This window comes from Emydura macquarii, unplaced genomic scaffold (genome assembly GCF_026122565.2).
Source record: "Emydura macquarii macquarii isolate MOO-44397 ecotype Brisbane River unplaced genomic scaffold, CSIRO-AGI_Emac_v2 contig_383, whole genome shotgun sequence".
In the NCBI taxonomy this organism is placed as follows: Eukaryota; Metazoa; Chordata; order Testudines; family Chelidae; genus Emydura; species Emydura macquarii.
Genome location: NW_027130520.1, coordinates 4,477,258 through 4,502,274, shown reverse-complemented (window position 1 = coordinate 4,502,274; position 25,017 = coordinate 4,477,258). Strand labels below are relative to the sequence as shown.

The window sequence follows — 25,017 nt, the reverse complement described above, 5'->3', positions numbered from 1 at the left end:
CTCAAACTGAGAAGGATTGAGACCATCTGAGGAATGTAAATATTACACCACAACCTTCTCAATAATCTTTCCTAAATATAGGAAATTTCAGACAAGGTGACAACTGGAGTTTGTCAGTACCTATATGGTTTCTTATGTGGGGGTCCAGTAATCACTTGTAGCAGGCAACTTGCCTTCTAAAGAGAGGGTAGTCAACTCTAAAAACATTCTCAACATCTTCTTGTTGGATTTCTCTAGCCAGAGAAAACACATTCTAATGCAGAGGTCATAGCTCTAAGAAAGACCAGCTCCTCTCATGTCTCAGGGAGTGACAACCTCTGAAATTCAAGCAGAGAAAGCTCTGTGCTGGTTGTCTCCTCTTTCCCCTTACATGATATTGCGACCATGGAAGCAGACATCTTGGCCTAACCCAAAAAACATTCAGCGTTGTTACCAGCTCTGTGGAGCAGGGGCAACATTTTGTTGCATGCAGAGCTGGTTTAAAAAAAAAAAAAAAAAAAAAAAAAAAGAAGAAAAAAAAGAGGTCAATACATTATTTCACATTTTTGAATGAAACAAAACTTTCATGTCATTTGGGTTTTTTGGTGTAATTTTTCATTTTTGTAATAAAAAAATTAAATGAATAATTTTGTTTCCAAATGACAAATATTTCATTGTTTGTTTTTTAAAAGCTGAAAACAATTGTTTTTCAATTTAAAGTTTTTAAGTTTGCTTCTCTCCCTCCTTTACTTTAAATATGTAGTGATTTGTAGTCTTTAATGGTGTATATGTCAATAAATTTTTTTTTGAGTTGATAGACTGGTGGCCCTTCAGGGTTGTAAAAATGATATTTGTGGCCCTCGAGCCAAAAAGGTTGGGAACTGCTGGTCTACATACTATATTCCTGTTTGTATTTTTCCAAAGGGGATTAATTGGGAGGATGAGAAAGATAAAATAGTTGTTACCAAATGTCAGGAGGAAAAAACAAAGCTGCTGCCCCTCTCCCCAGGGTGATGTATGCCTTACATAAACTATATAAATGACAGGCTGATTTAGGAAGAAAGATTTCAATAGAAGAACGGAGCAGATATGGCAATGGCCAGTGGCCTACAAATCAGTCAGAATGAAAATGCTGAAATATAGCCCAATATGCAGCATGTACAAAATATGTGATTGGCTACTTTTTCTGATTCAGATAACATATTCTGGAATTATTAAGAAAAAGAAAAGAAAACCAGTGCTTTATTTTTTTAAACATAAATGTAGATTTGCTTATCTTTGATCAGAAACTCATAATCAGATATGCTAACCAAAGAAATTCTATGCACAGCTTAGGTTTGAAAAGTAAAAGTAATGATTATCAATGCACTGCCAATAGCCAGATAGTAATATTGCACCAGAAAGATTTATAATTGGAAAAACTTGAGTTTAGAGCTGGATGAAATTATTCACACAAATAGTGTATTTGCAAAAGATGCAGTTTCACAAGATCCAGAGGTTTTGGGGAATTTGGATAAAATTCATTGAATAATTTCAGCTGAAACTTTTTTTTTCCCCCAGGCTGGATTTACATGGGAACTTATGCACCATTCACAAAACAGCCGGAAGAAAGGCTGGAGAAACCTATTAAGTTATTTTCACTCAGCATCGCTGGCCCAATAATTATTCAAGTTATTTTACACAAAGAGGAACAGCTTCAACAGGAGAGACAGATATCTACCCCAGAATATTCCCTAGTCCAGTGATTAGAATGGTCTGCTGCAATGCAGGAGAGCCAGTTCAAATCCCTGCTCCACATCAGGCAAAGGGAGGAACTAAACTCAAATCCTCCACATCCCAGATGAGTGCCCTAATCACTGGGCTAAAGTTATACGAGAGCTGCTACTTTCTCCTCTGGCTGCTTTGTGAATCTGACCTTCATTTCCTTTGCTTTTTATTTTAAAAATGCTCAGAAATTAAACAAAACATTCTGTTTCAGGTCAAACAAAATATTTAATTCGATCTAAACCTAAATTTTTGTCAACTTTTTTGATTTGCCAAATTTCTTCAGAATTTTCGGTTCAACCCAAACTGAATTCTTTTCTCCCCAGAACTGCCAATAAACTGAAAAGTAGCAGTTATTTGCCCATCTCTAGTTGAGTTGCCTGTCAGACTATATTCAAACACTGAATAACTAAGGCTACGTTTACACTGACAGCAGCAAAATCGCCGTCGCCAGATCAATCTTTCAGAATTGATTGAGTGGTCAGTGAGACCCGCTCAATCGATCAGGAAGTCGACTGGGTAAGTCCACCCCCTCAAGTAGTGCAGCGCTGAGTCGACGGGAATGCTGTTCCCGTTGGTGCTGTGCAGTGTGAACAGCGCGCAGAAGGGAAGCTGAGCAGACGACGTCAGTTACGCAAACTACTCTGCGTAGTTTGTGTAACTCCCGTCGACTGCCACCGAATCACGCAGTCAGTGTGAACCAGCCCTAGGAAGCTTTAGGACATGCAAGATCACCCACCTATCCACACAGAATTGCTCAAATATCTGAACTTCCAGAACTTCATAAAGAAGAACTCCTTCGATTTTGTGTCATCTTGTTCCTCGCTATTCTATGTACTGTTTTATGTTGTTTCAATATATATGAACCCTACCAAATAAGATATTAATTGAGATGATAAAGTTCCAGTGACAGATGGGATCAATTCCAGGGATCAGAAAGAAATAAGTAAAAATACCATTAAAGGGACAAACTGAATCTATTAACATCTATGTAAACAAGAAAAGGACCGAGACAGACACTATTAGCAAGAGATAAATTAAGAGGGGATGATTTGTAGTCCAAGACCATTAACTGTATCCATCTCTGTATGCAAAAAAAATATGCCTGATTCCGGTGAGGTTATATAAAGTATGCTTAGCTACAGCCCTCTGATGGTGCATAATGAAAAATTAAGGTAAAGAACTAAGAATCAGGAAAAGTGTCTTGTATTCCTGACTCTGCCACAGACTTACCCCATGAGCTGGAACAAGTGACAGACTGCTAAATCAGGCCTCTCTCCATTCAGTGAAGCACATAAGCACATGCTTAACTTTGAGCATGTACTTAAGTCCCATTGAAGTCATTAGAGATTGACTTAAGCACTTCCTTAAAATGCTTTATTAAACTGTGGGAATATATTCTTACTTCAGTTTCCCTATTAAATGGGAATTCTTCTTTGCCTCACAAAGGTGTTATGAGTTAGTCAGGTATTTTGGTGATGAACACCAGAAAAATACCTAAGTATATAAAAAATAAACAACATTAATCTGGGTCGAGGAAGTGGGTAGAAAATTACATAACAGTAATCTTGATTTTAGCTTGCTCTTTATAATCCACACAATGTTTTTTAAGGAATTTTTTAAAAAGGCATTGATACAAGGGCATAATTACAGAAGACACTCATTGAGTTCAGGAAATCTTAGAATGCTATGCCTGACACAACACTAACCTACCAGGTGAAAGAGAAGATATTTATAAATGAAGTTGGTTCTGGCTGAACAGTGATTAATAGTGAAATACTGTTCAGATTCTCTGTGTCTGACAAACTACAGTGCTACATGTTCTGAACATAAGTTTTTTTAAAAGGAAGCAAAATTATGTGATACATAAAAACAGCTAACATAACCCGAAGGGTTTCATTTAGCATCTAGCCCTAGTAATTGTCGAAACAAGCTCCCATGTATAATACTACCACTGAGAAATTCTTACACATTTTAATAAAGGTGAGGAAATATACAGGCAAAAAACTGAGTGAAGATGAAGTTATGGCTGAAAATATCTATAGAATAGTTAAGAACTAATTGAACAATGCATTTAATATTTGTAGTTTCTTTCTAAAAAGAAACAATCCTGCCCCCTAAAAGCAATTAAAAACTCCAGTCATATATTATAACACCTTGATATTCCAAGTTACTGTTACACTTGGAGAAAGTTAGAAAACAGAAACATACAGATCACCTGAACTGTTAATTCTGTCCCCTCTCCCTCTGCCCTTTCACCCCGCACACTCTGTGCAGCTTACCTGTAAGGAAGGCCTTTTGGGCCCAGAAGTGTTAAGAATTTGAAGAAGGACAATTTATACATTGAGAGGACACCTGACCCCTTCAGCAGAACAACAATTTCAATTTCAAGTTTGATTTATATACTCTTTTGCTCCTTCCACAACATTAACAATGGCTCAGGAAACCTAAAATTCTTTACCTAAAATTCCACATGTGAAGGATACATTCTGTGTCACTAAAAGGGGAAAGGAGAACTAAGTAATTTCATATTCTAATTCAAGTGAAAGCAAGAGGCCATTTTAGGAATAAACAGTCCTTGAAGCCACCTAATTGTTGTGGGACACTGGAGCAGATTGGTGTGAGACTGTAGAGGAGGTGCTTAACAGCTGCCTGACCCTCTTCACAGAAACTATGACAACAAAAAACAGTTATTTAAGGATCATCAGCCTCAGAGGACATAGGACTGGGAAGCTGGCAAAAGCAGCAATGGATTAGAGTTAAGTAGCAGGTGGGAACAAGATAGTGCTTAATGACCTATCTGGTAGTGTCAAGAGGCATCAAGTCCTTCCTCCAGGATTTTTCTTTGGCAGGAAGAAATATGTAACCATGTCTTCAACTGAGTTAAGGGGAAGGGAACTAGTCAGCACACCAGACAACCAGGGCCCCTACATGGGGGGGTACACTTTACTGGGGCCCGTAGGCTCTGGGTGGCCGGGCCAAGGCCGCAACCCCCATTACTCTGAGGAAAAAATTGAGGCTAAATTGTAGATTGTGCCTGGAGGATATTTATAGAAACTTATTTCCCTGTATCTATGTATCTATTGTCCAGATCTTGTGAGATTTGCAAATCTTGGAGATCTGTAACACAGGAGGGGGCCCATGTTACAAGTTTATACTGGGCCCGAAAAAATTATGCTTGGGCCCAGCAGACAATAGGGAGAAAGACTGTAAGAAGAGAAAGGGCCTGGCTAACAGTCTCTTTTCACAGCTTTCAAGTAGGCTGATGTTAACATTTTCAGAAAGCAATCAAAAGGACTAAAGTGAGGTACAGGGCCTGACCTTTGGTGTCAGAGTAGACTGGAAGCCTTCCATGTAACTACAAAGTATTTGTTATAATTAGCCACAATAACAAATCTGTTTCAGTTTAGTGATGGAGGAAGGAGAATTGAAGGGCTAGCTGGTACTATGACTCTAAGACATTTTACTATTAGAGAAACCAGGTCAAGCAAGATTACCTCTCCCTCTGAGAAATTAGATGGACCCAGGGGGTTTTCCTATCTATTCCACTGAGGTTCATGCACCTAAAATAGGTTTGTCAGAACTAATGGGAGGTGGAAGGCTCAGAGCCAACAGGTATATCAGAGAATGTGTCACTCAACAATTCAAAGTTCTGGGAAAAACAGCAGCAATATAACCCCACACATTGAACTGGCTGTCAGAGTAGATATTTCTTGTTCTTCTTTCCCTGTATATAAGCTTTCTGATTCATGCTGAATAAAACGTATATCCTCTTTGGTCCAAAAGTATCAGGAGTTGCTGCTGCAGACTGACTACACAGCAAGGCAGATGTGATGGTGATAATATACAAAATCATGAATTGTATAAAGAAGATAAACCAGGTCCCTCTTACTTGTGCATGGCACACTAATATGCTGTAGCTTTACACCCCAGCTTGCCATGTACTAACAGTTCATCTAAACAAACCCATATTCCCTCTAACAACAAAGAACAAGGGAAATGGAAAGGCAGCAATTTGGAGATGGATTAAAGGGACACTCTTTCCCCCCATGACACAGTTAGCCTGTGAAATTAATTATCACAAGATACTACTGAAGCCAAGGGCTTAGCAGGATTCAAAAGAGGATTAGCTATTTATATGCATAATATATACACTGAGTCACATTACATGGCATTTTTTAAAAAAGACATACAAACCCTCATGCTTGCGAACATAAGCCAACCTTTAACTAACAGGGGTTCAGAAAAGACTTTCCCCACACGCAATTTATTCTATACTCCTCCACTATGGGTTTGCTTACTGCATCTGGTTCTGGCCACTGTCTAAGACAACGTATTGGATTAGATAGAACAGGAGTCTGATCAGATTTGGCCATTCTTATGTTCTTATGGGATGGAGGGATTTGGAGAAGACAGTGAAATCTGGAATTCTTGTTGTTTAACAAGAATTGTTAAGAACTACCAGGTTCTCACCAGTGTGGTGACAGCAAATGACCCAGAAAATTCAAATATTAGACATATTAGAGGTGCAGAAAATATTTTAGTTATTTTTTAAATACATCTGAACTTTAATTATTATAGTGACACTAAGTATTCAACTTTAAAGTCTATGCTGAATAAATGGATAGTGGAAGTCTAGCATGATCTACAACCACTCTTTTTTGCAAATGACTCAGCTACTGGCAGCCTTTTAAAAAGCCCTGAAGCCCAACCCACAACAGACCTGTCTCAAATGAAAAAGAGAAATTACTGAATTTGTACAAGAAAGATTAGATGGACACAACATACAAGGTGCACACTAAATATCTTTCTGCTTCCCTTGGGATATCAGTTAATTCAATAAGCATGACAGTTAAACGTAATGTTAATCCTTTACAGTTTGATAAATAGAATATTCACATGTAAATGTATCAATGGATTCTGTGTTACTTGTTTACTGTACTTTGAAAGAGCTGTACAGAGACAGAGACCAAATTCATTTCATGAAAAGTTGCAAACTAAACACTCATAACAAAGGCCCTTAGATCTCCAGAGAACATGGCACACTTAGTGCAAGTGTGTTTTTACCACAGTACCCTTCCCTCAACTCAATTCTGGAGTGACCAGTGATCATCTCAAGGAAGAGTGAGTAGTTGTCCATCTATATAATTCATCAGTATTTCTAAACCATCCATCGCTCTATCATGTAGGTGTCACTCAGTCTTTAGCCTCTCTGCTAAGATGGAGGACAAATGGTGCCAACTAGTATTATATGTGATTATGGAGTTTGTGACATGGACACTTGGGAATTGTTTGAAGATCCTCAACTAATTTCACAGAAGGCTGCTGAAAGATCACTGTCTAACTGGGCTTGACTCAAACTCGCATCAGGGAAGAGAAAAGTGTGGTATCCTACTACCAGTCCCTGAGTTTTCCATTCCTGGGACTGCTAGTTTTCACAATTTCATTCTGATCATTTTTATATTTGAAGTCTTTGGAAAAAGTTGGTTTTTCTTCTTACATCAATCAGAATCCCAAGAACACGTGTTTACCATAATACATGTGTCAGAAATTGGCATGGTGGATGGGAGAACTAAATTTTCAAGTCTGTGACACAATCTGAGCTATGGCGTTTGCATTAAAACTTAATTTCCTACCTTGTCTTTTTTCTTATTTATGCCATGCATTACTACACCAATGAGAGATGTGCACACAAAGTTCTGATATCAAATCACGTAAATCTTATTAATACAAGAATTTGCTTCAATTATTTTATGCAATCAAAAAAGATATGCAATCCCTATGAAAGCTCTGTAAAGAACATGTCAGTGGCACCCTATTGGTAGCAAAGAAGCCTATCCAAGCATGATTCTGCAACCCTCTGTACTAAATCAATTATATAAAGAAACTGAGGACACAACAGATTATATGGTGCAGTAGCTGAACCTGATAATCCCTTATGTGGTAAAGGACAAGCCCACACTAATCTGACAGGCTAGGCCAGCTGCAATTATCCCTGGAGCTGGAAGATGAAACTTTGCAAAGTTAAAATTTCTGCAGAACTGAATTTCTACTGAAAACTTTTGTCCTGAGTATTTTAAAAGGGTTTAAAGTATCTCCTGATAGAACAAGAACTTGTTCAATAAAAACCAGAAGCAAAATGGAAAAGAGCCCAACGGCTCAAAAATGTTACCAAAAGCCCTCTTTTAGTTAGAGGACTAAGCTCATTGTAGCCATAAGAAAGATAGGAGACCTATGGCAGGGACTGGAACAGTGCACTAGTTAGAAGCCCTGTGTTCCTTCCCCAGAACTTGCTAGGAAGGGGGTGCTGTTCACCTGCTAGGAAGCACTGCCTCTGGCCCCTGCCATGGTTCCTAGATATCTGATCAGTTTGGAGCATCCTCCTTCTCTTGTTGTGAATGAGAAGGAGCATGGCTCTGTTCTCTATCCCCCCACTCCCTGGCTTCTGGGTTTAATGGGAGCTTTCAAGCATTGAAGATCAGGATGCAGCAGTGAATCCAACCAGACACTTGCCAGCACTCACCCGCTTCCTCTTAGCCAGTAGCCAGACCATTTTCAAGCTTTGCCAGGCCAAATTTAGAACACGTGCATGGCCTGGAGAAAAAATTAAAGAGTCTAATTTAAACTTCCAGGATCTTTACAGTCAAAATATGTCTCTGGCAATAAAATGAGGAACAGAAAATATTACTGTAAACTACACTTTTTTGGTATTTCACATCATCAACTCCATGTGTCCAGAATAAGACAGTAATTGTATTTTTCCTGACATCAGTATCGCCAATAGTAAATTTACAAAGCTTAATGTGTTAATCTCTGGTTCACTATCAAATGCAGATTAACAGTGATCTTTAATCAGAACCTCTAAACATATCTCAGTTGATTAATATAATACATTGACTTCGTACTATAAGTGTGGTCAAGATTATTATACAAGATCTTATATTTTTATGTAAAACAAATGTAAATATCCATGGTTATTATATTCTAAACCCATCTTTGCCTCCCTCGTAAGTGTGTGTAAACTCTGCCACTCTCATAATCAACCATGGGTTTTCTCACAGAAAGAATCAAACTGTTCAAAATAATCCAAATGGGTTTACTACAGATTTAAAGGGCCTCTTTAAAAATAGAAATATTCATTTTATTAGAAGTTTAGAAATCAATTATATAGCAGTGACTGACAACTTTGTCCCACTGTGCTTATTAAAAGATAGCCTGGTGCCTTGTTGCAACCGTCATCCTTTTGATGACTCATATATGGTTTAAAAAAAATCATGGCTTGACATTTCGGAGATGTTTGCAAATGAGTGGATGAGAGGATAAGAGCTGGAAAAACAACATTGAAATCCTTGTTGCAGGCTAACAGGCTGGTGTGTTACAGGCTAACTTTAAGTCCCCCATTTCCTTAAGAGGTTGTAGAGTCCTTGCCTACATTTTTTTAAATAATGAAAGCTGGTTAGAACTAGCAAAGCCCATTTCAACTATGACAGCTCCTATGTTCAAATTTAGCATAGCACAGGTGCTAGCCTGGTTATTTGCACTAAAAATAGAAAACAGGTGTTTGGAGAAACTGTATAAAGAATGCCTGAGGACTTTTTTAAAACTGTCCTTTCATGAGTTCAACCTTCTTCACTATGACCATTCTCAGATAGTCAGGCCCTGCTCCTGTCACCTCTGACTCAATAACAAGTACCTCCCTGGCAAGCAAGCTCCTTGATTTTACATCCACAGTTCTTGCAGAGTGGAACTTAATTCTGTGGGTAGTTCCCTTGATTAGGTACTATATAGCTTGAGTTAAGGGGAGCAGAATCTGACCCTAAGTAATAAGTCTCAACCCTGGTGTCCCTGTGGTTTTTTTTAAGTCTTTCCACTGAAGGTAATTCATGAAGCAAGTAATAAATCATTATTGTATTTTAAACTATTTTTCTACATTGCTGACAGACAGGCCTAGGTGTATTCATTACATTCCCTTTCTCAAAAAACTGTAAACAAGGAAAAGAGAACTCGGTGTTCACAGAAAACAAGCAAGCCCCAGGGATTGAGGGCTCTTGTGGATATTCCTGTTTTCTGCAGAATTAAGCTTTCATTTTGTAAATGATGTTCCCAGCAGGAGAGAGTATTATAAAGTTGCTTAAATGTATACAGAATTTTAAAGACAAATATTTAGTCACTGTGACCATCATCATTACGATTAGGAGGAAATACGAACACTTTCAGGCCAAATCATGGCCCATTGATCTGCCTGTGAACCACAATCACCCACGGGATCGGAAATTAGCCATCTTCCTGGCACCATCCCACTCTTCCCAAGATCTGACAGAGGGCTTCCTTCAGGTTTTGGGCTACAATGCACTAAAGAGAGGCAGCCACTTGGTGGGCCCAAATTGGTTGCAGTCCTGTGAACTTTCCCCAGGTAAAAGTAATAAACCCCAGGCTCTCTTAGCTTATCCACAGGCTCTCTCTGGGATAAGGAGCCCTCTTTAGGAAGATTATTAGAGGCTGGGGAGCAAGGGGAATTGACAGTGAGGCTCTAATGGCACCACACTTCCAAGAAGTGGGAAGAGATATTGGGTCTCCACAACCAACCGAGTGTCCACAGAGTTTGCCTTTGTGTCCTGCAAATCCCAGAGGACCATGCTGACAGTTCATTCAGCAGAGGCAAAGGAACCCCAACACCACAATGACAGAGGAAACTCCATGGGAAACCCTCACTGAGATTTCTTCCCCTCAGCTCCTTCCCATGGATCTGATTACAGAAGGGGGGAATCCAGCCCTTCATCACCACACAATAGTTATCAAAATAAGCTTAAAAAAACTGAGTGAAGTGGAGGGGCCCTCCTAGAATCCATTTCCTTGATATAAAATTAAAAAATCCTGTGGTTTCTAACTGAAACACATTCCCCCAATCCTGCATTTACTGTGCACCTGGAACTCTCCTGATCTAGCACTGATCCCCATTTTCTAATACAGAACAATTTACTTTACTGTGGTAGTTATCTATACCCAGTATAGCCCCCATTTTATAAGTTTTAAATAAATAAAATGTATTTAAGAAAAATAAATTCTATTTTCATTTTGGAATCTCCTATCTGTTTTTATCATCCTGCAAACCTTTACTGGTGTAAGTAGTTCCATTAAAGTTAACAGGACTATTCATTAGTAAAAATAACCACATAAGACCTGCAGGATCAGGCTATAGCTGCTTGGAAGATTCTCCAGTGCAGGGTATATTTTGTTCATATTAGTGATAAATACCGAAGCTATCAGAACTCCTTGCTGCAGTATTGTTATCATAACTTAAACACCATTAAATTTTTAAGAGACGAGGACAATAGTACTCTCTAAATAGGTATTTAAGCACAGGATCATTCATGCTATTTTTCCACTGGACTTGAAAAAGGGAGAGAGAATGAAAGTGACATGATACGCTCTCAAAGTAAATACTTTATGTCTATTATGGCTTCAGTTTCTAAGATGAATATATCCCATTGATTTCTATGAGGAGTGTTCCGCTTAATAATCAATGGCACAATGTGGCCTTTGTGAGAAGTACCTTGTTTTTTCCTTCCAACTACAAAAATACTATTGCCAGTAAAAGTTCAGAATATTAGCATTCTGCTTTGCTGTGAAAAACTGATGCTGAACTAGACTGAACTGGCTCATGCAACCAGTGATACAATACGATAAAATCAAGAGTCAAAATGTTAAGACTGGAAATTTATACTGAGTCTTTCTCCCAAATAAGAGATTCAAGTAAAAGTATACAAAACTACAAACTCAGACACTCTTCCTACATTCTTATGCCATATCCCTCAGTGTGGTATTTGTGCAACTTAATAGTTAACTTTTCACAAAATGTTATAGATTTTTTTTTTTTAAATGTATATTCTCCTGCGACATTTTCTTCTTAGGACCCCATTCAAAAATGGAACAGACCTCTGGCAAACGCCACACCCACACGGAAAATAAAAGACTGATGCTGAATTGCTGGACAGCTCCCTTCAACACATGAAGCAACCACATTAAAGAAAGCTTTGGGGTGGAAAGCGGGATGGAAAGGGGACCAGGAATGAGAATGCATTAGTGTTATAGCTACATAGAAGGTCTTATCCATGACAGCAAAAAGGTGGAAGTGGAGGGAAACATGTGCCTCTCATCCCCTTAGAATCTATGTTTCAGTATAGACTTGTATGTCTTAATTCAAAAAAGCACTTATGCATGTTTAATTCCACTGAATTTAAAATTAAGCACATCTTGTGGCTTGATCCTGTTCCCATTCAACACAATGGAAAAAACTCTCACTGTCTTGAATGCTGCAGGATCAAGTCCTTCATGCTTACATAAAGATCCATCACTATGCAACTAGGTAATGGAAAATCCTTAAGAGAATGGCAGCACATCTGACTGTGTTTTATTTATTTAAAAAACAAACAAGGAACAGAATCAGATTACGGACTGTGATAGCTTGCATTTATAATTGCTGATACGGAGTTTTGCGAAGAGGATATTATTACTGATTAGTCAACATTAGCTGGACAACAAGGACTAGTACAAGCATCATTTCTCTCTCTTGTTTTAACATACCATGATAATTACAAAATAGAAATCAATTGGTTTCAGTCTCAGTGCAGTTTTGAACAGCTCACAGTCCTACCTAACTTGTTTAATTAGGAATAATTACCCAGAAATGGTTCTCATATTCCCCATTTAATCCATAATACTTGCAGCTAGTTTGCACAAAAGATAAATGTTGATTGAAGATTATATGTGACCTCATATTTCATGTTTGATATTAGAGGCAAAATTTAAAGCCCCCATGCTGTGCAGATTTTTTTTTAAAAAACTCTGAATTGAACTGGTTGCTAACTCTATGAGTAGCCATCGCTCCACCACCCTCTGCTCATCCAGCCAAACAATTCCCCCTAGTTTATTTCAAAAGATAATGTTTGTACTGAACATCCCAACTCCTCCCATAAGCTTTTCCCCTCCCAGCACACCACTCAGTCCTGGAAATTAAAATCTATTATGAATTATTAATTAAACAGAATCTATTCAGCATCAGTCCAATAGTCTGTGCTGTCAGGAAGTTTTTCTGATATTTATCCCACTATATTTGACCACTCCACTCCTGAAAGTTACTTTTTACATTAAAGTACTTTGTTTCTACCTATATAACATACTTTTTACCAGAAAGAAACTGAGACACAGTGGCTGCAGAAATATAGCAGAACTGTCTTTTTCTTCTGTGTTTGTACAATGCTTAGCACAATGGGATTATGGCCAGTTATCTAACACAAATTAATAAATAACAGTTTTCTGATCCATTATATTCTAATGTGAGAAGGCAACACTACATATTTGTTTCATTGCTGATCCTATTATCTGAAACTATGTTAAGTATTCTGCACTGCATTGTGTGTGTGTTGGGAGTGTGCACAGACATTGCTCCTTCCCACATCTGACAGTAATATCTAGGAGCCCCGTGTATTTCACAAATGTGAAATAACATGAAATAAAATGAAAGATCGTAAAACTACATAAAATGAAACACTCTCCCTGCAGCAGCAGTTCCTCCCCAGCAGGACTGGGCCTGGTTCCCAACTCCAGGAATTATGATCTGGCTCACAGAGTTGCAAAAGAGTGGCCAGGCCACATCTTAACAGCACTGCAACCCCATATGTCTGGTAGCTACATCCAGAGTGGGGAACAGGGCCCAGCCCTGTGGAATACAAGCTGACACTGTCTCACTCTCCAATGCCCCCTTCCAGGGCCTCCCAACTGACCAAGGGAGGGGGATAAGGAAGGGATACCTAGGTTTAATGGGTGGCTAGGGCTCAGTGGAGGAGAGGGAACACTTAAGGGGGATGGGAGAGCCCAGGGAGGAGTCCCTGGGGAAACAGAAGAGGTTGGGGAGATCCGTGGTGTCCCATGGGGTTTGTGTCACTGAATGGGATGGAGCCAGAGGGGTTATCTGGGGGCTGCAGTACTGGGTACCTTTCAATGGGGGGGAACCTTAAGTAACTTAAGTAACTGTCTGGGGTGGGTAATTATGGTGGGGGCTGGCAAGCATCTTGATATGTGGAATAATGCATACAATACTTAATAAAATGAAGTAGTACAGATAAGCTGGGTTTATACACAGTTTTCATTTGTATACGGTCATCGGGTATATTCTATTATCATAAATGTAATAAAAAAAAGAAAACATTTTAATGGATAAAACAAAATAATAAATGCCCTAAAAATAAAATGAAAAATGATTAAAGAGAACATCATGAGGCTGTTCCAAAATCTATGTCACAAAATGCTATGTCACAAAATGATCATGCCACTTTGACTACATCACCTGCACTCTGCTCACTAAACTCTGTGACAGTGGTGCTTCCAGTATTCCAAATCACTGAGCAGCTTCAAGCAACCATAGAAAATGTACCAGAAAAATTTGTCCTTCCTTCCACCAACTTCCTAATGTGAAATTTTAGACCCTGAAATTATCCCAGCTCAAGGCTCATGATACTTTATGAATAGAAATGTTATTTTAAGAACTTTCCAAAGTGTATTAGTTATTTCTCTTCTCATGATACTAAGGCAGCCTGCCTTTACTGGTCAGGGATATTAAAAATAGTGATAGTAAAAACATTTTTACAGCTCTCTAAAATATTTCCACAGCCATTTTCCATAAAATATTGGCCTGAAGAATACATAATGGTATGAGAAATATCAACATTTTTTGGTGGGTTTTTTTATATAATCTGTCTAATTCACTTGTGGCTTTGCTACACATAAGTAATACAACCATCTCAAAATCAGGCAGATAAAACCTTTATAACAGATGGTTATAAATATATATAAATATAAATACACTACTATGTATTATAAAGTCACACTTGATATCCTGAGATATAAAAAGCTTTTCATACGTAAACGTGTATGTCTGTGTCTTTTCAACCAGGTTAGCTGCTTACTTAAGCAACAGAGCCCTGATTTATTTAATACTTTGTCTCCATATATTTGTTAGTGGTAAATATCTTTGTGCAGTTTCCACATTCCTTACAATTTCTATTGTATTTACAGCCTTCCAACTTTAGGAATGTTTTATAGACAAAAAAGAAGAGAAAACATTTTAACAGCAGACAAATAATGATTGTGAGTTTTAAGAAGAACTAGCTCATTTGAACCTATATTTTTCTTAACTAGTTTGCAAGAAAATACAAGATTCAAACTAACCTTGTTGCTAAAAAGAGCTGCCAAACAAGTTTTCCTCACTGAGAGAATTAGAAAACACAGGCTGCAATTCAGCAAAGCATTTGAATACCTGCCTAACATTAAGCACAGATGTAGAACTCATTGAAGTCAATAGGACTTGAGCACATGCTTAAAATTAGATATGTGTTTAAAAGCCTTTCTGAATGGGGATGGACTTAAGCACATACTTAGGTGTTTTGCAGGACAACAGTATGGAGATATTTTAATTGAGACAATGTGTAAGGGATACTGACAAGTATATATTTATTCATATGTAAGTTTAACTGTTGCATTTAATTCCCATTTCTTACCCAAAGTGTTCTTTTAAAAAATTAATTGAAAGCCAAGAAGTCTTTCACCCAGCAATTCTTGAAATTGCACACTGAAAACAGTTAATAAAGCCATGTGTCCTGGATGACGTACTCAAAAGCTTTTAGGACATGAAATTAAAATGCATGACCACAATGGAGTTGCAATAAAAAAGGAATTCTCCTTCAGCACTATAAATATCCCAGATACCATGGTATGTGCCTGCAAATGATTTCATTTAACTATATTATATTAAAGTAAAAGCAATAAGTAACTAAATCAATGCATAATTTACTCAGCAGTGTAACATCTGTTTTATAGGACACAGCTTGTTTTATATGACTACTAACAGATCAATGTCAATTTAGCCTTTAATTACACTGATGAATTTATTTAGCAAGATGCCCTGCAACTACAGCTTTGCAATTTCCACTTGTTTCCAAAGGAAATGTCAGTGGTTAGTAAATAAAGCCTAGGTCTAATCTGCAATACCGTGTATCTGAAAAATGATGAATAGCATTGAAGTCAGATCCCAACTCTGGTCTCTTGTATCAAGAGGTAGAGGAGACTGCACATGGCATAGTCTGCATAGTCTGAAGCAATGCATAGTCTGAAGCAATGAACCAGCTTTCTTTACACATTTGCAAATCCTGCAAATGTGTCAGCACTGACCTATAGGCAGCTAATTTTCCTATATTGCTACCCAAGGAGTGGAGACATGATGGTCAGAAAGTGGACTCCTACGTCTAGTGCAGTTTGCCTCACTAATTTCCTATAAAAGTAGTAAGAATGAAGAACCCTTTCTGATAAACAACAATGAACAATAAATTACAAAATATATGAAACACACAAAAAATCCAAATACTCAATAATCCAACAAAGAAAGAACTGCAATACTAATGACTATAAAATCTTCCAGATCCCTCATGTGAACACTAATCATGGATGTGAGAAAGAGATTTCTATCCTAATGCCAGTATATGTTTAATATATACCATCAATACAATAAGCCTTGATTTGGCTAACATTGTAATTTACAATTTGCTACCCATACATTCATCACTATTTTTGGAAAGCCATTAAAACATGCAAATGTGGGGTTTTTTAACCACCATAATTTCATTGCAAAAGAATTTCATTTCTCTTTAGTATTATTCTAGTAATTAGTTTAGTGCTATGTGACTATTCACCCCAGCCTCAAATTAATCCTCAAATGTCAATTAAATACGTAAAGTTTAAAAAGGCACATTTTTTCATGTCCTTAACATTGTCTATTTTCTAACTTAGGTAGCATCTAAATGCTACTCTCTTGAGTTCATTATGGTCTGTCTAGGAAGGAAACTGCTTTACAGATTGTAGCAGCCTGGAGGGAATTACTCTGTTTTATAAGGATTAAGTTACTAATAATACAACCCTTTAGAGGCTTTATCTCCAGAAATAGCCACTCTCCTGAAAAGCAGCATTAGCAGCTGAAATCAGTATTCCACACCAGCTACCAGCAACAATCAAAGATGCAGAACAATAATTATAAAAGGCAAAGTATGAAAGTACTGGAAATAAACATTGACTGAGGCAAAAGATTGGGGATTCTTATTATTTGTGTTACAGCAGTGCTCACAATGAACAAGGTCCTTTCTCGACATTTTGATGCAGAACTCACTGAAGTCGCTGCTTAAAAATCAAAGACAAGATGTGACTCAGAAAAAACACACAATCCTTGCCCCAAGTGTTTAAAATCTAACAAACAAACAAATGAAAGGTGGGGGGAAAGAGGGAACCCACACAACGAAGAATTTGTAAATTTTAAATAATCAGTTATCCCCATCTAGCTCTCTATCAAGACATTAATGGTTAGCCGTTTATGATATTGTAACAGTGCCTTTTGATGGAGTCAATGGAATTGCCTCCCATTTCCATTATATATCTAGACATAGATATATAATGGAAATCTCCTCTACACAAATATTGACTGGTTCAAGCAGTTAGGTTTTCCCTTTGGACAGTGTTTTTCTAGAGATTTTTGTGTTATATTGTCCAAAGCAAAAGATTGTTGGTAATATGCACAATCTCAGGAGCTATTTTTACATGAAGATGACATATTTATTTATTTTACTGATATTTCCACTAGATAGTGTCACGGGTTGTTTTAGTAGCATACACAGAAATCATTGAGCCCCATTCCCCTCTTACTTGCACCAGTGGAACCCCACTGGCTCCAATGGAGTAACTCCTACTTTACACCTGTGTAACTGAATAGAGAATCAGGCCCAAATATGCACTGCCTGTTCAAAGCACAAACAGGGCTTTAGCTTGCCAGCCTCCAGGAAGTCTCCGACAAAGGAAAGCCAATAAGCATGAGATATTGGGGGACCTGGCAAACCCTCTCTTCCAAGCAACCACAACGACCACATTGCCTAGCCTTTCCAGGGTGCTCCCACTGGACATCAGTGAAGACCTCAGCAGGAGAAAAAGATAAAAGCTGGGCCCTGCCAAGTTTTGGCCGCAGCCCCCCAAATTCCACTGTCTAAACAGAGTACAAATGGAACTGCTGCTTTCTCCACCACCTCCAACCACCACCACCCTGATACATCTTGGCACAACAGCTCTGCAAAAACCTTTATCAGCCTCTGGATCACCTGATTTTTGGCCTCACTTTGAACATTCCCTGACTAAATAAAGAACATATTTAGTGGCTTCTACTGCACCTCAAAAATCTGGACCCTGATGTGCCTGCAGCCAACAGCACCACCAATATGGGGATCTGGATCCTGCCAAAAAGCTGAAATACGAGGTGCTAGGGCCCAGAACTGGCAGGGTTTCACTGTCATCTATTCCCACCCCTTCCCCCCAGACACAAGTGATGGCCCCTTTCACAGGCGCCATTCAGGGCAGGGGCCCAAGTCCAGTTTTGGCTGTTCAACCTCTAACCACCTGAACTCTTGGTAGGAACCCAAAAGATGGAAGCCATTTTCACAAGAGTCTCCTGTGCCGCCAAGCCCCATACTCCTCCCCAGCCCCCCTATTTCTCCTACCAGCATCTCCCGCAACACCTCCCCCCACAACAAGCGAGGCTCCTCCAGTCCTTTCCCCAGACGCCCTCAGCTAATGCTCCACCAGGGCTAAATTAAAGTGCCTCGGGGGCCAAGGGCAACTTCAGCGGCTGCCCAAGCCAGGCCAGCTCGAGCCTCAGGAAGGTGTGGAGGAGGAAGGGGAGAGGAGGGGGAACGCCCGCACCAGGGCGCCCACGCCAGCCCCGCCGCGGGGCTGCGGCACGCTCGCTGAGGCGCGTGGCTCCCTTGCCCCTGTCTGCCTCGCTCACCAGGTACCAGACGCCGAGGATGATGGTGCCGGTGCGCACATGGCAGCACAGGCAGCAGCTGTTGGAGTAGAAGCGAGCCCACGGGGAGCTCATCGTCCTCATCGCCTGGCCGGGCGCGCAGCAAAGCTTCCCCCTGGGGCCGGCCGGGGCGCAGCGAGCGTCGCCTGCTGGTGCCTCTGTCAGGGGCCGGGCCGAGCCGCCCCCGCCGCTGCCCGAGCTGCCTGAGCACTGCGGCGGCTGCACAGCAAGCGCGGGAGGGAGGGAGGAAGGGACACCACGTGGGCAGCCAGCGCGCTCCATCAGCTGGGCCGGAGTTCCATGATGTCACCAAAGCACCAGCAGCCCCCCGCCCCTCCCCGAGAGAGAGGCAGGGAGGGGCCCACCGGGCCGTGCGCAGCCCCTGCGGCGCGCCACATGGCTACAGCTGGCACAACACGTGCCGGCCGCTGGCACTGCCGAGATGCTGTTGCCTCGGGCCACTCTCGCTTTCTCATTACACCTGCCATGCAATAGCTGTGCGTGACAGTTCGAACCAGGCCAGGGGACGGGCCCAGAGCCGTCAGAGATGCGCTGCAGCAAGCCGTGGGACTGGGGAAAAAGAGGGTATACAGTCAGTGCCACAAGAGAGGCACTGCCACCAACTGCTGCAGTGGGTAGGGTGACCAGAGAGCATGGGTCAACACTTGGGACACTATTGGGAGTGGGGTGGGCTGGGGGAACATATAGTTGCATATATAAGACAAAGCCCCTACTTTCAGGGGGGGCCCGGTAATATCAGGATCTTGGGTTACTCTCTGCCTGATCCAGCTGTGTGTTTACATTGTTGGGAACAGGGAATGTTGATGCTGGGGCTGAGATCAGACATAGGCCAGCTACACAATACAGTTTCTACCCTAGAAATACCTACAATGCTTCACTTCCATTTCTTTTGAGTGATATTTAATTTTAACAAATTTGTTCTAATAAGGAAACTATAGTAAATTGCTGTAGAACAGGGGTGTGACAGAATACACCCTTGTGTGTTCACATGCTATTGTAATAATCTTTGTACAAGGTATGCCTTGTAAGTTATCATCTGAAAACTCATAATTTGCTGGTTAATATTGTCCTGGTAAAATGTGGGTGGAAACATTATATGTGAAGTTATAAGATTCCCTTTATGGTGTTATTAACACATGTTCCAAATCCACAGCATGCCTGAGCAGAAGTCAGCAAACAGGTCTATCCTAGACAAAGGGATGTTTAGTTGCCTTAATTAGCATTTAAGCAGTAAACAGAGTCATCAAGCAGGAAGGGAAAACGAAGTTCAACCAGGTGAGAAAGAAAACAACCCTCCACATAGACCCTTTGGCTCTTAGTTCTCAGTTGGAAATGTTTTCCAAGAGGGAGACTGAAACTATAAAAAGACAGGACAAACACCCCAAGGAACCTCTCTTTCTCACTTTCCTCCTGCCCACCTTATTCTCTACACCTGAGAAGACAAAAGGAAATAGCCATTGGACTCTGGGAGAAGGGTCCTGACCTGAAGAGTGTGGTCAGTAACCTTGCTTGAATCTAATATAATTTGTGAAGTTAGGCACCATGAAGCATTTATTTTTCTTGTAAACACTGCTAACTTTTATGCTTCATTACTTGTACTCACTTAAAATCTCTTTGTAGTAAACAGGTTTATCTAATCCCGTGTGTATAAAATGAAGTCTGGGTAACTATTTAAGGTAATAAACTGGCATGTTATTCCCTTAAAGGAATAATGGATTTAATATATTTGTACTGTCCAGGAGAGGGCTGGGCAGTACAGGACATACAATACTGGGGGGAAATCCAGAATTGGGAGGGGTGCTGTCACCCTGCAGTATAATAAAGGCTGGTGAGAGCCAGGATGTAACTGGCAGGCTGAAAGACACAGAGTGTGACTTGTATGCTGGAAGGTTGTTTATGAGCAGCCCCAGTGAGAGCTACTACAAGAAGGCATCCAAGACTGCAGGGCATGGGTGATACACCCCTCCCCCCCCCCTCTGGATTGTGCCCTGATATACATACACAGCCATAGCCATACACAGCTCTGTTCCTTTATGTACATCAGTGATGGGGAATATTCCATGAAGGTACACACAGAAGCTGATCATTTACACACTGCAAGAAGATGAAGTTTACTTCAATTTTTATGATGTTGCACTGAATTTTCACAGCCATTTGGGTACAGGCAAAAACAGATCATCAGTGATATAGATTCCTTTAAAAACTGAAATAAATTGTGGTAGTGTATGTAGCACTCAATCTTCCTGAGATACAGGACTATTTGTATTAAATAAGAATACATATATGCCAGCTATCCCTATTTTTGCAAGGTGTGGCCTTAGTTTTAGAAAAATGTTTAGCAGTTCATGTTCAGAGAGAAAGAGATGCTCCAGCTGTTTTTATTGGTGCAATATATTTTGATGGACTTTATAAGTGCATTAACCTTCACAGTGCTCAGGTGTTGTTAGGTATAATAGCAATTAGAAATGGGTCCAAACCAAAACACTGCTGAACTTTGCTGTGATAAAAAACTGATTCAGAATCCAAATTTTGTGTCTTGAGTCTATTTTGCCCTAGTAAGATTATTCTAAATTACAGTATTCCTACTATAGGATGTATTTTGCATTTCTGTAGCAACTTTTGTCCACTGATCCCAAATGCCTTACAAATATTAAACATTACAAAGCCCCTCCTCTATAGATGAGGGGTATTATTCTAATTTTATAGACAGAGAATACATTAGAACAAGGCAATAGACTAGCAGGAATTGAATTCAGAATTCCTGACTCCCATTCCTAATCCAACTAGATTATTAGTATTTGTTTTAAACAGTGCTTAGAGGCCCCATATGAGAGTCCTATTATTCATACATGTAAGTAAGAGTTCTAAATCCACAGAATCAAGGAAATACTCAACCCATTTTACAGATGGCCAACTGAGACATTAAGTGACTTGCCCATGGTAACACAGGAAGTCTCTGGGAGAGCCAGGAATTGAACCGAGCTCTCCTGATTCCCAGTCCATTTGTAGCCCAGGCATTGAATATATAGCCATGCAGTAATTATAGTTATACAGTAAGTAAAGGATAAAAGGGTAAGGAACTGATAGCAGAAACACAAGAGACCTATAGGGCTAGATCTATAAGAGCTTAAGCAGTTAGCATAAGGATTTATAGCCTGAATAGGAATAGTTGCTCAATAAGTTATTTAAGTAAGTAAACTCACAGTGACCTTAAGTCACAAGATGGCACAAGGCTTTGTTCATGGTTTTGTAATAATCATAAGTGGTGCAAACTGCTGATAGGTAATCATAAGATGCTAGTTTATAGCAGCTTAGGATATTTTTAGTTAGGGACCACAAGAACGCCATGATAACTAATTGATGTATATGCTAATAAGCTTGAGGTAAAAAGATTAATAACTTATGGGAGAAGGGCATCCCAGCATTATTAGGGTGAAGAACTACAACTAAGGAGAAGGGGCTGAACCCCCTACTCAATATGCATTAGGCATAGTGGTATTAGCATAACACATTATAAAAGCTGTATCCCAGCCTGTGTGCCTGGGGAGATGTCAGAATGACGACCACTGATGATGATGAGGGGGAAGATGATAACTAACACTTCAGATTGTTGTGCAAGGGATGGTGTAAGTATATGGATGCTCAGTTCATGCTGTATTCTCTCTACCTGCCCTGCTGGGTTGGAATGTTAGTTACAGTAACACAGCAAATTCACAATTATAGTGTTATTTCCTAAGTGTGAGTGTTGCAACAGTACACACTGGGCTCCTAACTGAACAGTAATTCTGATAATACTGGGCTTGATCTTGGGACAAGAAGCTACCAAATATCAGAGTAGGGAAACAAAATCAGTAATATGATCAATATACAATCAATAGATCAGACCACACAATGCTATAACTCTAGACCATGATTCTGCCCCAGATTTTCTGTTGTCCTTTCTCCATACCTGAAAAACCCTTAAAATACTAGAGTATTTTACTGCAATGATCAAAGATCCCTCCTTTCAAAAGTATTACCATAGTATTGGCACCATCACTGCAGAGTGCTGAATTAGTTTTAAAATAAAGGCTGCAAAAAGTTAAGATAATTTGAGGTAGTTCAGATGTAAGTTTGAGTCAGTGTGCCCCATTTATTTTATTCATATGTGGCCATACAATAATTTCAGGTAGTCTCAGGAATTCTCATGTGATCCTATGGTTTCCTGCTCAGACATGAGTGACTCTAAAGTAAGCGAGATAAGGCAAATCTGAGAGTTAATACTTTCAATGTTTCTTCCAGTTTGTACAGCAGTTATTCACTGACAGACTACTAGAGTGAAAATAAATCTTCAATTACAGCAAAATATTGTAAAGCAAGATCATGGGGTTTAAGGGATCAGGATTTTCCAAATGTGAATTTTTAAACTGTTGAATGTTTATCCTCTCTCATGCTACCTCCCTTCAGACCGTGCAGCTTTTCATCTGTCTGGTCGGAGAACAGGGCTGACCCATCAAAGGGGAGATCCTGAATAGGCTGCTGCACCTCCTGGGACAGGCCCGAGGATTGCAGCCACGAGCACCTTCTCATACAGGTGGCAGAGGCTATGGCCCTGCCTGCTGAGTCAGCAGTGTCACAGGACGTCTGGAGCGCTGCCCTAGCTACCGCGGTTCCTTCCTCCACGATAGCGCTAAAGTCTGCAGCCTGGTCCTGGGGCAGGGCCTCAGCAAACCACCGGAGGGAATCCCACAGGTTGAAATTGTATCTGCCCAGGAGGACCTGATGGTTGGCAATCCTGAACTGCAGGCTTGCTGTGGAATAAACCTTTCTCCCAAACAAGTCCAGCTTCTGTCTGTCCTTGTTCTTGGGAGTAGACCTCGGCTGACCTTTCCTGACTCGCTGGTTGGCCGCGTCTACTACCAGAGTTCCCAGGGTGGGGTGAGTGAATAAATACTCAAACCCTTCAGCCGGGATGTAATATTTCATCTCTGCCACCTTTGATGAGCGACTGAAGAGGGGGTTTGCCACAGGGCCTTTACAATCTTAAGGACCCTTTTGTGGACTGGGAGGGCCACTCGCGCTGGGGCAGCTGCCACCAGCACATTAAAGAGGCTATCTTCTGGCCTCTTAACTCCTTCACCTCCAGCCCCAAGTTGGAGGCCACCATCTTGAGCAATTCCTGGTGTGCCCTGAAATCCTCCAATGGCGCTGAGTGCTCCCGGGAGACTGCCTCGTCAGGTGAGGAGGAAGAGAACTGCAGAGATGCAACCTGCAGATGTGCCACCTCCTGGCAAAGGGTGGTACCCGCTGAGGTTCCCTCCAGGGGGTCCAACTCCTCATCCAAGGAATGGTGCCTATGGGCCTTCTCCTGTGCCGGAGGCATGGACTGCACCCCTGATGACATAATGGATTGGGGCCCCCACCCCACCTGGATACCCCATAGGGCCCAATAAGGCCATTGTTGTGGCTATTGACCTGGGGCCAACTGGGGGCTGACTGCACCACAAGCTGTGACGCTTTGTGGGGGCGTCGGCTCGCCCGACGACTGTCCCCCTGGAAGACCCCGAGCCATCGACAGTCAGAGGCTCTGGACCGGCAGTGCCATGTTCGTCCTCTGTCCTGGGCACCCTTCCATGCCAGAGACCGCCCTCTCGACGCCTCCAACGTGGAGGGTGATGAGGACTGCCTCTGTCACCGTGAGCGGTGCCGACGAGCAGGGGTGCACTCCACAGAACTAGAGGTACCGGAGTGTCATCTTGGGACTGATTATTTCTGCTGCCACTTGCCTTGCGGCCCTGCAGACACCTTCGGTGCCTGAGATCAGCACCGCCCCGAGCTCCTCCTCGATGCCGAGTTGAACTCTGGCGACCGGGTTCCGTGCCGTGAACTCTGCGGTGCCGGGTCTTCCTCTGGTGACTGGGTTCCACACCGCCTCGGTGCGGGCGAACTCCTCGGTGCCGGGAATCTGGAACATGAGCTGTCTGAGCACTGCCTGGCAGACCTCGACCAGTGCCGCCTCCTAGTGTGCGCTGCCTCTGGTGCCGGGGAGCGACATCGGCACTGAGAGGGAGACTTCACATCCCGTGCTGGGGCAGGTCGGCTCAACGACGCTGACCTGGAGCAACTGCTGGGGGAGCGGCTCTGCTCTACCCTCAGAGACCGTCTGGTGGGAGATCTTCCTCCCCGTACCTGGAATCTCCACTGCCATTCAGGGGGACCCAACGCGGGTTTCCCCCGTGACACTGGCCCCTTCTCCCTTGGCGGGGGGAGGAAAGAGGGGGGGAGGGCGCGGAGGTGGCGTAGGCAAGGTCAACAAGGCTCTTGCCGCCTGAAAAGCCTCCGGTGTCGACGGCGTCGGCAGGGGCACTCTCCCACTCCCAGGA

At 41.2% G+C, this 25,017-nt stretch overlaps 1 protein-coding gene across 2 annotated transcripts in view; it reads right to left on the bottom strand.

Moving 5' to 3' along the window:
* Positions 1–18,875, bottom strand: part of LAPTM4B (lysosomal protein transmembrane 4 beta) — an 86,442-nt gene extending 67,567 nt beyond the window's left edge. The window contains exon 1 of one of the 2 annotated variants that reach the window (XM_067536975.1): positions 18,617–18,875. In XM_067536975.1, the coding sequence (XP_067393076.1) occupies positions 18,617–18,718 (102 nt within the window). In that variant the 5' untranslated portion in view covers positions 18,719–18,875. The remainder of the gene's footprint in view (positions 1–18,616) is intronic. The other variant, XM_067536964.1, reaches the window with a different exon arrangement.
* Positions 18,876–25,017: the final 6,142 nt, after the last annotated feature.